The sequence below is a fragment of the Lissotriton helveticus genome, chromosome 4_1 (assembly GCF_964261635.1).
Source record: "Lissotriton helveticus chromosome 4_1, aLisHel1.1, whole genome shotgun sequence".
Taxonomy (NCBI): domain Eukaryota; kingdom Metazoa; phylum Chordata; class Amphibia; order Caudata; family Salamandridae; genus Lissotriton; species Lissotriton helveticus.
This window is the reverse complement of record NC_136063.1, coordinates 1,866,469,984-1,866,482,235: the sequence shown is the minus strand read 5'-3', so window position 1 is coordinate 1,866,482,235 and position 12,252 is coordinate 1,866,469,984. Positions and strand designations below refer to the sequence as shown.

Genomic DNA, 12,252 nt, shown 5'->3' with positions numbered 1-12,252 from the left:
AGAATGCAGAACAAACAAAATCCAAGGGCTCCAGATCCACCTGTGCAGTGAAGTCTCCCCAGCCATCCTGCCCTCGTTTCCAGCGTTGGCTGACCTCTCCTCATCTCATCGGCGGCGCTTGCAGACTGAATCCTGAACATTAGATCAGTTAATCGACCCTGCGACTGGTTCCACTGACTTGCTAAGCATTCTTGAAGGGGACGCATGTGAAGTCTTGCCTGGGGAACAATTGTAATGCAAGATGCCATCATGCCTATCAGTTGTATCAAGACTCGTGCAGGCAATGATAGGGAGACATGGAGTGAGAAGGGATTGAATACTGAGATTCCTGGCTGTAATGGGAGAGGCTAGAGCTTTGTGAGCATCTATTGTGGCTCCCAGATATGTTTTTGTGTTGGAAGGCTGTAGATGAGACTTCATCGCATTCACTGTAAACCCTAGTTGGCGAAGAAAGTTAATATTGGTTTGAGTGCGTTGGAGACACATCTGGTAAGTACTGGCTTTAATGAGACAGTCGTCCAGATATGGGAAGACATGAATGTGTTGTCTTCTCAGATGTGCCGCGACTACTGCCAGACATTGGTAAACACCCTGGGAGCAGGGGTGACTCCAAACTGTAGCACTTTGAATTGGTAATGGTGACCCGCTTTCATGAATCTGAGGTATTTGCGGTGAGCTGGAAGAATTGGAATATGGAAATATGCACCTTTTAAGTCTAGAGTAGACATAAAATCACCCTGTTGTAGAAGCGGGAGCTCTTGTTGAAGTGTTACCATGTGGAAATGCTCTGACATGTATGTAGAGGTTTAGTTCTCTGAGATCTAGAATAGGTCTCAAGGAGCCGTCTCTTTTTTGAGAATGAGAAAGTACAGGGAGTACACACCTGTCCCTTGTTGTAATGACACAGGTTCTAGGGCTCCTTTGGTGAGGAGAGACTGTACTTCTTGATGATGTAGATGTAAATGTTCTGGTGACATTTTGTGGAAACGTGCTGGTATGTTTGGAGGATTGTTGGTAAGCTCCAGGCAATAACCATGTTGGATAATTACTAACACCCATTTTTTCTGTAGTGATATATTGCCAAATGGGGAGGAATTGCAGAAGACGTTCCCCGACAGGTGTTTGATGATAGGGGAGAAGTGTAGGCAAGTCACTGCTCATTGGGAGAGGGAAAATTACGCGGTGCGGAACCCTTGCCTCAACCTTTATTATTGTTACCTCTATATCTCCCTCTAAAGAAACCCATTGTAGCGGAAGATTTATTGTTGCCTTTGTAAGAGGTGGCAGTATTAGAGAGAGACTACAGAGCACCCATAGACCTGGCTACCTCAATGTAATTTTTCATCTTTTCTAATGATTTATCTACTTCAGGCTTTAATAGATACTCCTTGTCAAAAGGAGTGTTTAAAATAGACTGTTGCACTTCTGGTTTGAAACCAGAAATCCTCAACCCTGCATGTTTTCTTAACACCCTAGAGTTGATTTCTTTAGCTGAAGTGTCTGCAGCATCTAAAGCAAATCTTATTGAGGAATTGGAAATAAGCTTCCCTTCCTGAAATAAATCTTGGGCTTTTGCTTTGTGTTCGTCTGGGAGATGTTGTAGCAACTGCTCCATTTCATCCCAGTGTGCCCTGTCATATCTAGCTAGCAGGGCCTGAGTGTTGGAAATGCACTAATGGTGGGCAGCTACTCGTTTAGCAGAGGCGTCTAATAGTTTTGACTCTGTCTGGAGGGGGAGCAACACCTGCAGTCAGCGAATTGGCTCAGTTATGACCATTAGAGACTACCAAAGAGTCTAGTGGTAGTTGACCTTTAATAAAGACTAGATCTAAGGGAGCAGCCTTATATCTTTTATCAATCCAGGGGGTGAGAACACGAGCTCGCCCTGGATCTTTGAAGATGTCATTGGCATGTCTTATTATGCCTTTAAGCATAGGCAGAGTGTGAGTAGCCCTATGTGTGGTACTGGCGGTTTCAAATAGGAAATCTTCCTCCAAAGATTCCTTGTGTAACTGCACTCCATGATATTCTGCATCTCTCGCAAGTAATTTTATTATATGTCTTACATTGTCATCAGGAGGGGAAGGGGTTGTAGGGTAAAGATCTGGGTCATTATCTGTAGGTGAATATGTGTGATAATCCTTCCAGGAATCTATCATCATATTATTGTTCCCCCCTGTCCCCATCATCATCATCATCATCATCAGGTGGTGGTGGTGGTGGTGGCGAGTTAGTGGTGTAATTAGTAAATGACCCATGGTGGAGAGGTTGATGTAGAGGCATGTAGTAAAAGAGGAGGTGTAGGAGGGCTAGTACCCACATTCTTCTCCTTGAAAGATTCTTCTTCCAACTCAGGTTTGCGTTTTTGAGGTGACTTGGTGAAAACATGTCCTGTATTAGGATTTATGTAGAGTTCCTTCTGTTTTGGGTCCCATTTGGGTGTCGAAAATCGGACCCTGCCGCTTCGGAGGCAAATTTAGATTTTGGTGCCGAGGATTTTGGTGCTGGGTGGAATCCCTTTTTGGTGCCAAAGGTTACGATGCCGAAGGAGGCTTTGACTTCAGAATCAAGGATTTCGGCTCTGAAGCGGTTTTTGGCTTCTAGCCTCAAGGTTTCGGCTCGGTGCCAGTTTTAGGCCAACTCAATCCCGAGCCGGAAGGCTTAGAGAAGTGTTTTGGTGCTGAGCCGGAGGGCGGGCATTGGAAACATCTTGTCAGTTCCGAACGTGGCCAGAAGGCAGGGGTGGGACTGAAGTTTTTTGTTTTGGCTGAATTAGATTTTGGGGTAAGGGGCATTCGGTACTCAAGGTACGTTGACCTTGTGGCAACTCTGCTTCCGAATCTGGGATGGAAGCAAGTTCCTCTTGTTCTTCCTCAGCCCCTTGTGCGTAGAATTATTGCTCAGATTCTTCACCGAAGATGTTTGGCGTATATATTCGACATTTTGATTCTGCATCTTGCGAAGTCGAGCCAGACTTTCACAGAACGTTTTCTTTGATCAGAACGATCGGCACGCGTCGCAGTCTTCTTCGTTGTGCTCCGGAGACTAGCACAAGTTGGTGCGTGGATACTTGGCATGGCACAGAGGCCAGAATTTGAATGGTATCCGTTCCATCGACTGTGAAGTGGACCGATTTGGTTAGGCCTGACGGCCTTCCCGAAGGTCTTCAATCGAAATAGAGGTTTTCCTCGACGAATACGATATGCGGAGAAGTGGGATATGAGTTTGAAACAATACCGATGAGGATAGAGTGGATTGCACACCGAGGGGACCCGAAGGAACGGTTTCGAAGAGGAGCACAGCAATACACATCCAAACCTCATGGCAGAAAAAAACAACCTAAAAATGGAATTGATGCTCATGTGCACTATCACCGAAAGGAGGAGTCACCTACCTCGTAACTGGAAAGACTTCTACGAAGAAAAACAACTTGCAAATATCCGGACCCAACACTAGATGGCAGTAGTATGCAAAGCATGCGATCTACAGCTCCCAGGCCTCGAACATACATATTTTTATAAATACACTTGTGTTGTTCTTTTTAATTTAATCTATACCTATAAGATTGCATTCTTGTAAAGCAAGCTGCTTTACTTCTGGTCCAAGCCTGAATGCTATTCTCCACAGCTACCACTTGGAGAGCTTTCTAAGTTTGTCTAAGACCTCCTAAATCACCATAAGAGTAGTCTGGACTGGCGCAGGGTGTCCACTTACATAAGTGTACATCATATAACAGGCCAGCCTCTCACAATATACAAAACTCATGTTACTGTGCAATTCCGCTACTAAAAAAGGTGCTAGTGGCATAGAACTAAAGTGCTTTTTACTATACAAAGTTTTAGAACCCTTCCTTTGATCACCCATTTGTTAAACTGCCTTCCAGCCAAGAGATTAACCATTCCACAAGGGGCCCCCAGATCTGTCTCCCCTTCCGCCTAGCACTCTATTCTTTGTGTTCATACAACACTATCTCCAGATTAAAAATTGAGAACAATCTTCCTTGCGACTATTAAAAGATTGGTGCCTGGGGATCCAGCCATGCTGAGGCAATACAGATTTGACTTATTGCCATTGCAATAAATATTAAGGGCTTCCTCCAAGAAACTTCAGAAGACCCATCTACCCCTAATAGCATCATTCAAGGAGTTAAAACCAAAATAGTATTAAGAATGTCTCCCACAAATGTGGGGATCTGTGGCCTAAGTAAATCTAACAGCGGGCATGCGCAGAACATATGGATCAAATCCGATGCGAGGGCCCGGCATCGAGGGCAGTTTACCCCATCTGTACACCTCTACTTTGCAATCTTTGCTGGGATAAAATATAAGTATACAGTTGTTTAGTAATGTTGCACCTGTAGTGCAAAGTACAGTGCGACTTAGCTCCAAAGATTCGTAGAAAATAAGATCGTCAGATTCAAGTCTTTGCTGTCTACCAACAAGTTCAAAAGTGGCACCCTTTTGAATCCCAACGCCCCTCCCACTTTCTTATGCATACATTTACAGATCCCCGGCACCATAAACCTGAATTTCTTGTAGTAACTGGGTTCCACCAACCGTAACAGACATCCCTTAAACTTGCATCCTTTTAATAACTCATAAATTGAAGGTACACCCTGTCTCGACACATACACTCCTTTTTTGCTTCGTATGAGGACCCTCATGACTGAAGAGCAGTGGCCAACTGGTAAACTGTAAAATTCGGGAGAGACCATCCACCCATCTGCAAGGGCAGAGTCAGAAATGTAATCGCCCTGCTAGTTTAACCATATGCCCATATGAATCTAGACGCCAGAGATTCCAAAGCTTTAAACCATGCATTTTCGAATTCATGCAGAATGGACCTAAAAAGATATCAAATCTTATCTTAGGTAGAAATAACATCTTCACTATATTACACTGACCCACAGTAAATACAATAAGATTATTTCATCTCTCAAAGTGCTCTTTTGCTTTGCCAAGTATCAGACCCATTTTATTATTGACCATCTGATCTCATTTTGTGCTAAATTTTATACCTAGATAGACCGCCTACTCTGCCACCCTCAAATCCTGAGTAGTAATGAGCCGATTAACCACCAGGTGTGTCCTGTGCCTATTAAACAAATAACCCGAAAACTTGCCAGACTCGGCGGCCTCCCCCTCTTGCTCTATTTAGAGTGACACTCGGATCAGCTGTAACTACTGCAATATCACGTGCATAGGCCAAGATTTCCCCCTTCCAGCTATGGCATCTTACTGGTATTATAGATGGGTTAGCCTCTAACCTACGGATAAAGGGATCAATATATATCGCAAACAATAGGGGACAGCACCCCTGCCTTTCTATTTCTTTCAGTATAAATTAGCCCAGATTGACGACCCATCATCTGTAACCGGGCTACAAGTTTATGGTAAAGATCCTGTATTGCCTTTATAAAACGTATCCCCAGTCCAAGCTCTCCCATATGTTCCCACGATACTTCCATGTGACACTGTCAAATGCTTTTTCAGCATACAAAAGGGCCACTGCCATGGGCTCATTTACAACCTCGGCTGCATCGACAAGTGTAATTACTCGACAGATATGCTTGATGGTACTTCTCCCAGGGACGAGCCCATGTTGATCGGTAGATACTGCTTTAGCAATAATTTGACTCAACCATGTAGCAAAGATCTTGGAATATGCCTTTGTGTCACTGTTTATTAAAGTTATTGGACAGTATGATCCTGGATCACTTGGGATCTTGCCTTTCTTCATAAAAAAACACAACATTAGCAGTTGATCAGGAGCCCTACCACCCTCTGTATCTGCACAAGGAGTTCCAGCATGTCAGAAATCAAAACCGTACAAAACACTTTATAGAACTCTAATGGTATTTGATCAGTTCCACATGTTTTCCCTGAGGGTAAATCTGTCAGACGCTCAAAGATCCTAAGCCATGAAGATTGCCCACAGCGTATCCTGATCCTCTTGAGAAATTCTCTCAAGAGGCAGAGAGGGCACCATCTGCTCTATCCTCCAATCATCCCCTTGAGGTTGAGCCTGATATAAACTTTTGTAATACTCCCTGAATACTTCCCAAATACCCTCAGAGTCCATAACTGATCCACCTCTGGCATCCCTTATTTCCTTACAATAGCCCGCAGCCACCGTCTGGCCAGTACGTACCGCTAGCAAATGCCCCACCCGTTCATTGTATTCATAGAACTCCTGTCTTCTGGCCAGAAATGTCTCTGCAGTTTTCTTGGCTGTAATTTCAATAATCGCTGCCTTGGCAAAAGCTATTTGCTGCTGGGCTATCGGTGTAAGCCCCTTCAGTTACTGTAGTAACAAGGAGAGCCTCTGCATTAGTGCGATCCTTCTTTAGTTGCTTAACAAACAGTTGACCCTGCTTCTGCTAATTCAAACTGTATTTGAGGGATTATCGTCATATCTCTGCCTTATAGGCATCACATACCATCCCATCCCCTAAGGATACTTCGTCTGTTTAGATTTAGAAATACTGGGATCAATATTTTCATACGGGCAATATAGCTAGGATCCGTCAGAAGGCCTCTTTCAAAAGACCAGCTGCTGGGGTTCCTGGTAGTCCCATCCATGACAAAAACTCCATTACCAAAAAAGTGTGGTCAGACACCACTCTAGGATATAATTCTATCTGGGCCCCCTTCAATAGATCTGGAGTCAAAAAAAGTAATCCAGCCGAGCTAAAGAACCACAGGGGGGGCCAAATAATACATATAGTCTGGATCCAGTGCCCTTCACTTTTCCAATGCATCCACCAAGCCAATCTCCTTTATCAAACTTCGAAGAGCCTTAAACACCTGTGGTTTTCGACCTATAGTTACTGGTTGTGCCCCATTGCTGACACCCTGATCTGTTGAATCATCACAAACATAAGGAGATGGCCATATTGACAATTCCAATGCCAAAAAATCCAGGATGCCTGGATCGCCCCATACACTGGAGATAAAGTAAAAGACACTGTGCTGTATTGAAATTTAATAATTGCCCAGTGTCCATATCTGTTTACCATACTATGTATACACTCACAGACCAGTCAGCCAGCACACTAGAAGCTGGTAGGTTTTCAGGGGGCACCTCTAAGGTGCACTGTTGGTGCATGTCATAATAAATCTAGTACTGGCAACAGTACAGATTTATTAAGACTTGGTGATTCAATGAAGCCACTATGTAGCTGGCGAACTCGTAATGACCAGGGCCCAGTACATAACATGGCTTCCCTGTTTACTTGCAATATCTAGTAGTATATACTAGAAATTACAGGGCCATACTGCTCTTGCAGATATGTCCTCACATAGGATATAATGCACCCTGCCTTAAGATTGGAAGGCCTGCTGTAGGGATGGCTTGCATATATCATATGCACTGATTTGGGCATGGTACCCAGGGGTGTGTGCCATGTCCTTTTTTCACCATGTCACGCAGGTTGACATAGACATGCTGCAGCCCTTAGGGACATTCTGAGGTACCCATTCCCTAGGTACCAGAGGAACCATTTACTAGGGACTTACAGAGGTGCCACAGGGTATGCCAATTGTCTTCAATTTGTTTTAGGGAACAAGTCTTGGCACTGGGGCCTGGTTAGCAGGCTTACAGTTCACTTCCAGCCAAAAAATTCAGTATTGGTGAGCAAAACGTGGGGATGAACATGACAAAAGGGGCACTTTCCTACACAACCACCTAGTGCCCCCTCCAAACAAAAGAGAATGAGACTAACCTTTCCCAAGAGAGTCTTCAGTGGCTAAGTGCAAGAACCTGGAAAGTCTATCTGCTTTGGCATGGTCAGTCCCAGGGCTATGTTCCACTGCAAAGGTAATGTTCTGTCGGGAGATGGACCACTTCAACAGGTTGGGTGTAGTAAACTGGCACTCTATATAATGCACTAAAAGAAGTACACTGTGTAGAAAGCCAGTGAGACCCCTATTGTTACACAGAGACAAAAGTAGATACAACTAGCACTTTATCTGTGATAGTGTGGGTGAGCAGTGAGGCTTATCACGGGGTAGTGCTAAGCATTTGTTGTACTCACAGAGGCAATAAATGAGACACAAAAATAAATTGAGACTAATTTACAAAAAATAATATTTAATTTTATATCATTTTTCAGAAAAGAACTTAATTCACAGGTAAGTACTTATTTTGTTATGAATTTTCAAAGTTTGGAAACTAACTCACAGGTGTGAGCAATTGCGCACAATCCCCTCCTATGGGAGAAAACAAATAAATGTATAGAAAATTGTGTAGGCGGTTTTAGGTTTCACCTTCTGGTTTTATGGGAGTAGGAAGCCCAGGTCCGATGTTCTACCAGCAGATCGGCATGTGTTTCCCAGATTCGGCAGGAGTAGTTAGTTGCAGGCACGCTACAAAGTGGTGCCACCTCAAAAAAAGGCTTGTACCCACTAAACAGCAACTTACCATAGCCAATCACTGTGAGCTAAAATGCAGATAGCAACTGTAGATAGTAACATAGAAGACTAACAAAATAAAGGATGCCTGCAATCTTAGATGCTTCTAGAATTACCATTCTGAGAAGGCATTATTCGCTGCTTACTGATCTGTTCATTCACCTGTTTTTCAGATACAAACAGGAATCGGATGTGCCCAAAATGTGCAATCACAATTATTTAATGCACTCTCAAGTTTTAGCTTTGTAAAACAACGTTATAAAAATCATCCAAACAAAATTACAGGCTCTAGCTGTGCATCCTAAATTAGGTGTGCATCACTCCCAAAGATTATTTAAAGGTAGCCCTCTGGGATCAGGACTAGAACAGCATGATTAAATTAATTAACTGGTTGAGATATTAAGTAATATAAAATACGAAAGGAGTCCAAGTGTTACAAATGTTCTAGTCTTATTTGAGTGACCATGCAAAAAACAATTTGAAAACTGATACCGGCATGCACAATTGCTTGGGTTGCAAAAAAGATTATGGATCTCAGTTTTACCTGGCGTGATATTCAGTTGCTGGTCGTAGCTCCAGTAGGCTAAATGTCGTTTCTTCACCTCTACAAAATAAAATAAATGCAGAGCTAAATAAAATAAATAAACTTGACTAACATTTCATTTGTAAACAAAACATAAGGAAAGTTAGGAGCTTAGGAATTTATAATATGTTACAGCTATATAAAACTAAACCAGCCTGAGCATTTGAAGAGAATTAAGGCTAGCTCATTTACTGGTTTCTAATGAAAGAGTTGCTTAACTCCTGAAGATTCCTTACATTATTCCACTCCCAGGTGCTACAGCAGTTCTGGAAATGTTTGAAGCAATGTGGAGCTGCCAATGCAGTACCTCTTTTTGTATGATCCTACCCCTCCAAATTGTTGGACTGATGATGCTGTTTTTTTTTACTTTGTGGTACTCTGGGCCCTGCAGTTCAGACCCCGTGCATGTGCTCTAACCTCCTAGTATGGGTACAATTGGCTAACCCCTGAGTGGCTTATATAACTTACCTATAAGTCCTAGCATATGGTACGAGAGGTACCCTGGGCTAGTAGGTTTTGCCAGGTCCAAACCTTCCTTTTTAATATTAATCAAGCGCAATTCTAGGGAAGGCCTAGGTAGCCTACCAGGCAGCCTCATATTGAAAAGAAGGTCTTCTTCCTCTCATGTTTTACATGCCCTAATCTTCAAAACACAGAATTGCAGTTTTCACTGTAGCGAGGTAGATTTGTTATGTGGATTACACTCCAGGGGTGAGCAGAGAGCTCCTCACAGTGGAAGAAGAATTGCACCACATTGGATTAGGATAGAGAGGGGTATCTTGGGATAGTGTGGCGCCAAACCCCAAGGAAGTGAAGTAAAGTGGAAAGAGTTGCCTCGTGGGAACATTTGCCCTATTGGCAAGTGAGATCTTCCCTCCTACAAAAGATAAGATGGCAGAAAATTTGCATCCCAGTCCTACAAACCTCAGATCAGTACTGAACTGGAAGAGATAGACAGAAGGACTGCACCTGCTGAACCCAAGGGACCCACAGAAGAGGACTGAGTTTGCTGTGACCACTAGTGGAAAAAATACTTTATGTGCCCAGAAAGAAGAAGAACTGCACATCTGATTGCTGGACCCAGCAGAAAGAGGCTGCACCCAACATGGACTATGCCTGCTGAACCCGAAGGACCAGCTTTGGCAACTCAAGGAAACAGGCCTCCACTTGTCCCAGGACAGAAGAAATTACTCCAAGGTCTAGTTCAGTAGCCCTCTGTGTAGGAAGCTGGCTCTGTACATACTATACCAAGGTAAGGTATAGTGTGCAGAGAATCCAGTGGAACCTCAAGGGTAGGCAGAGGTAAAAGTAGATAGCACCTTACTCTCTATTGTGGTAGTGTGGGCGAGCAGTAAGGCTTTAACAGAGGGTAGTTGTTGGAAAACGAGGCAGCATCTGTGAGGCCTGCACAAATTACATGACTACATTTGTCCTTCACTGGGAACCAAACACCCAATTGTAGCTCCTGACTCTCAGAGGATAGCGTTGCAGAGCAGTCTGAGGCTTACTCAAGGGAGGGGGTTTGGGCTAGTAATCGCCATTTGCAGGTGCGCAAAAATAACACTCAATAATTGATTGTCCAGTCTGTACTTTGCTTTATAAGAGTAAGAGTACATGTATTAAACACACACACACCACTCAATACTATGCACCAATTTACAAATATACATAAGCTGATGGAATTACTTTGTGACATTGCATAATATCTCCACCCCTCTCGCAGAGGGAGTGGGGTCTAGTACCACCACTCCCCTGTATGCACATCATCTTGCCCCCAATGCAGTGAATTGGTCTTAACCTGGAGCGAGGGCCCTGAGCACTGGCACCATCTCAGTGGCGAACCCCCCCCCCCCATTACCTCAACAAGCATTCAACAGGCTACACCTGCCTTGGTGACACATGACCCTGACTGAGCATCTCCTACTGACCATACAGTATGCCCCTCTTCATCTTAAGGGGTAACAGTCTGGGGTCTTCACCTAAGCGCAGCAGCAAGAACACATGTTTACGCACACTTTAGAATGACAGTACTCAGCACATTTGGGTATCATTAAAAAATGCAGTGCAATTACAGCCCCTTAAGGCATCACAGGTGATCACAGGATTAAGTAAATACAGTCAGACACCCTAGCAGGAGTATCTAGCCACTTAAATCTACTTTGCTTATGACATCACCTTAAACCAGTACTTCAGATGAACATCAGTCTCTTGAAAAGAGATAACCATTAAAAAATGCCTTTCGATGCAATTACACTCTTCACCTCCAAGGGATACCCTTCTCCTGGCATGCCCCACTCAGCCCTTTCCTCCTTGATGCAATTATCAAAACACCCTCAGCTGAAGAACAAAAGTTCCAGCCCAGAAGGTGTTAAATGCAGGTTGAGCCCTGGAGAGGTTATTCTTTTCAAATCCCCAGGACACCTAGGGTGACCTGTCTCTTCATGCTGGTGGGGAGACTGCACTTCACCAGCAGCTCCCCCCAGCACATTTTCATCATTGAGGGTGACCCCCCCCCCCCTCTGGGGGACCACAAGGATCAACACGGCCTGCTTCCAAAAGCCTGGCAAGGCATTATGGGGCGATTGTGCTCCTGTTCGTGAATATGTGATGCGCGGTTCTCCCGCTGCGCTGGGGAGAGCCGCGCTGATCTGCTGGCGGCTTCGCCGCCTCTTCAGGCCTCGTTGGGGGGCCCGGTCCCACCCGGACCCCCAAGGTACATCCATCTGCTGCTCGGGGAGCCCACCCCCGGCTGCTCCGCTGGGTGAGGGGGACCCGGTCCCAACCAGGCCCCTACCGCTCCCTTTCTTGCCGTGGGGTCCCGGTCCCACCCGGGCCCCGCCAGCGCCGGTTGCAGAGGTGAGGGCAGCCCGGGGAGCCCACCCCCGGCTGCCCCTGCTGGCTCCCTCCCGGCCCGCATCCTTGTGTGCGTCCGCGGGAGCCAGACAGTGTGTTCGGGTCTGCCCGGTGGGCAGACGCGGCAGCGGCTTCCTGGCTGGCAGCTCTTCGGGGTGGAGTGCAACGGGACTAACCCCACTTCCTCATCACTCCGGGGCCTGGGGATGGGGTCCCGGGCCCCTCCTCTTCTCGGGGGGGAAAGCCTCTTCTCTTCTGCGGGGCCCGGGGATGGGGTCCCGGGCTCCTGGGCACAACTTCACGGGGGGGGGCGCGACGGCGCCCCCCCGGCTTTACTTCTGCAGGGCCCGGGGATGGGGTCCCGGGCCCCTGGGCATATCTTCGCGGGGTGCGTGACGGCGCTCC

General features: G+C 45.4%; 1 protein-coding gene across 3 annotated transcripts in view; it reads right to left on the bottom strand.

Moving 5' to 3' along the window:
* The window catches only part of LOC144829404 (fibronectin type-III domain-containing protein 3a-like), a 618,864-nt gene that overhangs the window by 406,789 nt on the left and 199,823 nt on the right, over nucleotides 1-12,252 (bottom strand). For all 3 annotated transcript variants that reach the window (XM_078688524.1, XM_078688526.1, XM_078688525.1), the window contains one exon: nucleotides 8,956-9,015. In XM_078688524.1, the coding sequence (XP_078544650.1) occupies nucleotides 8,956-9,015 (60 nt within the window). The remainder of the gene's footprint in view (nucleotides 1-8,955; nucleotides 9,016-12,252) is intronic.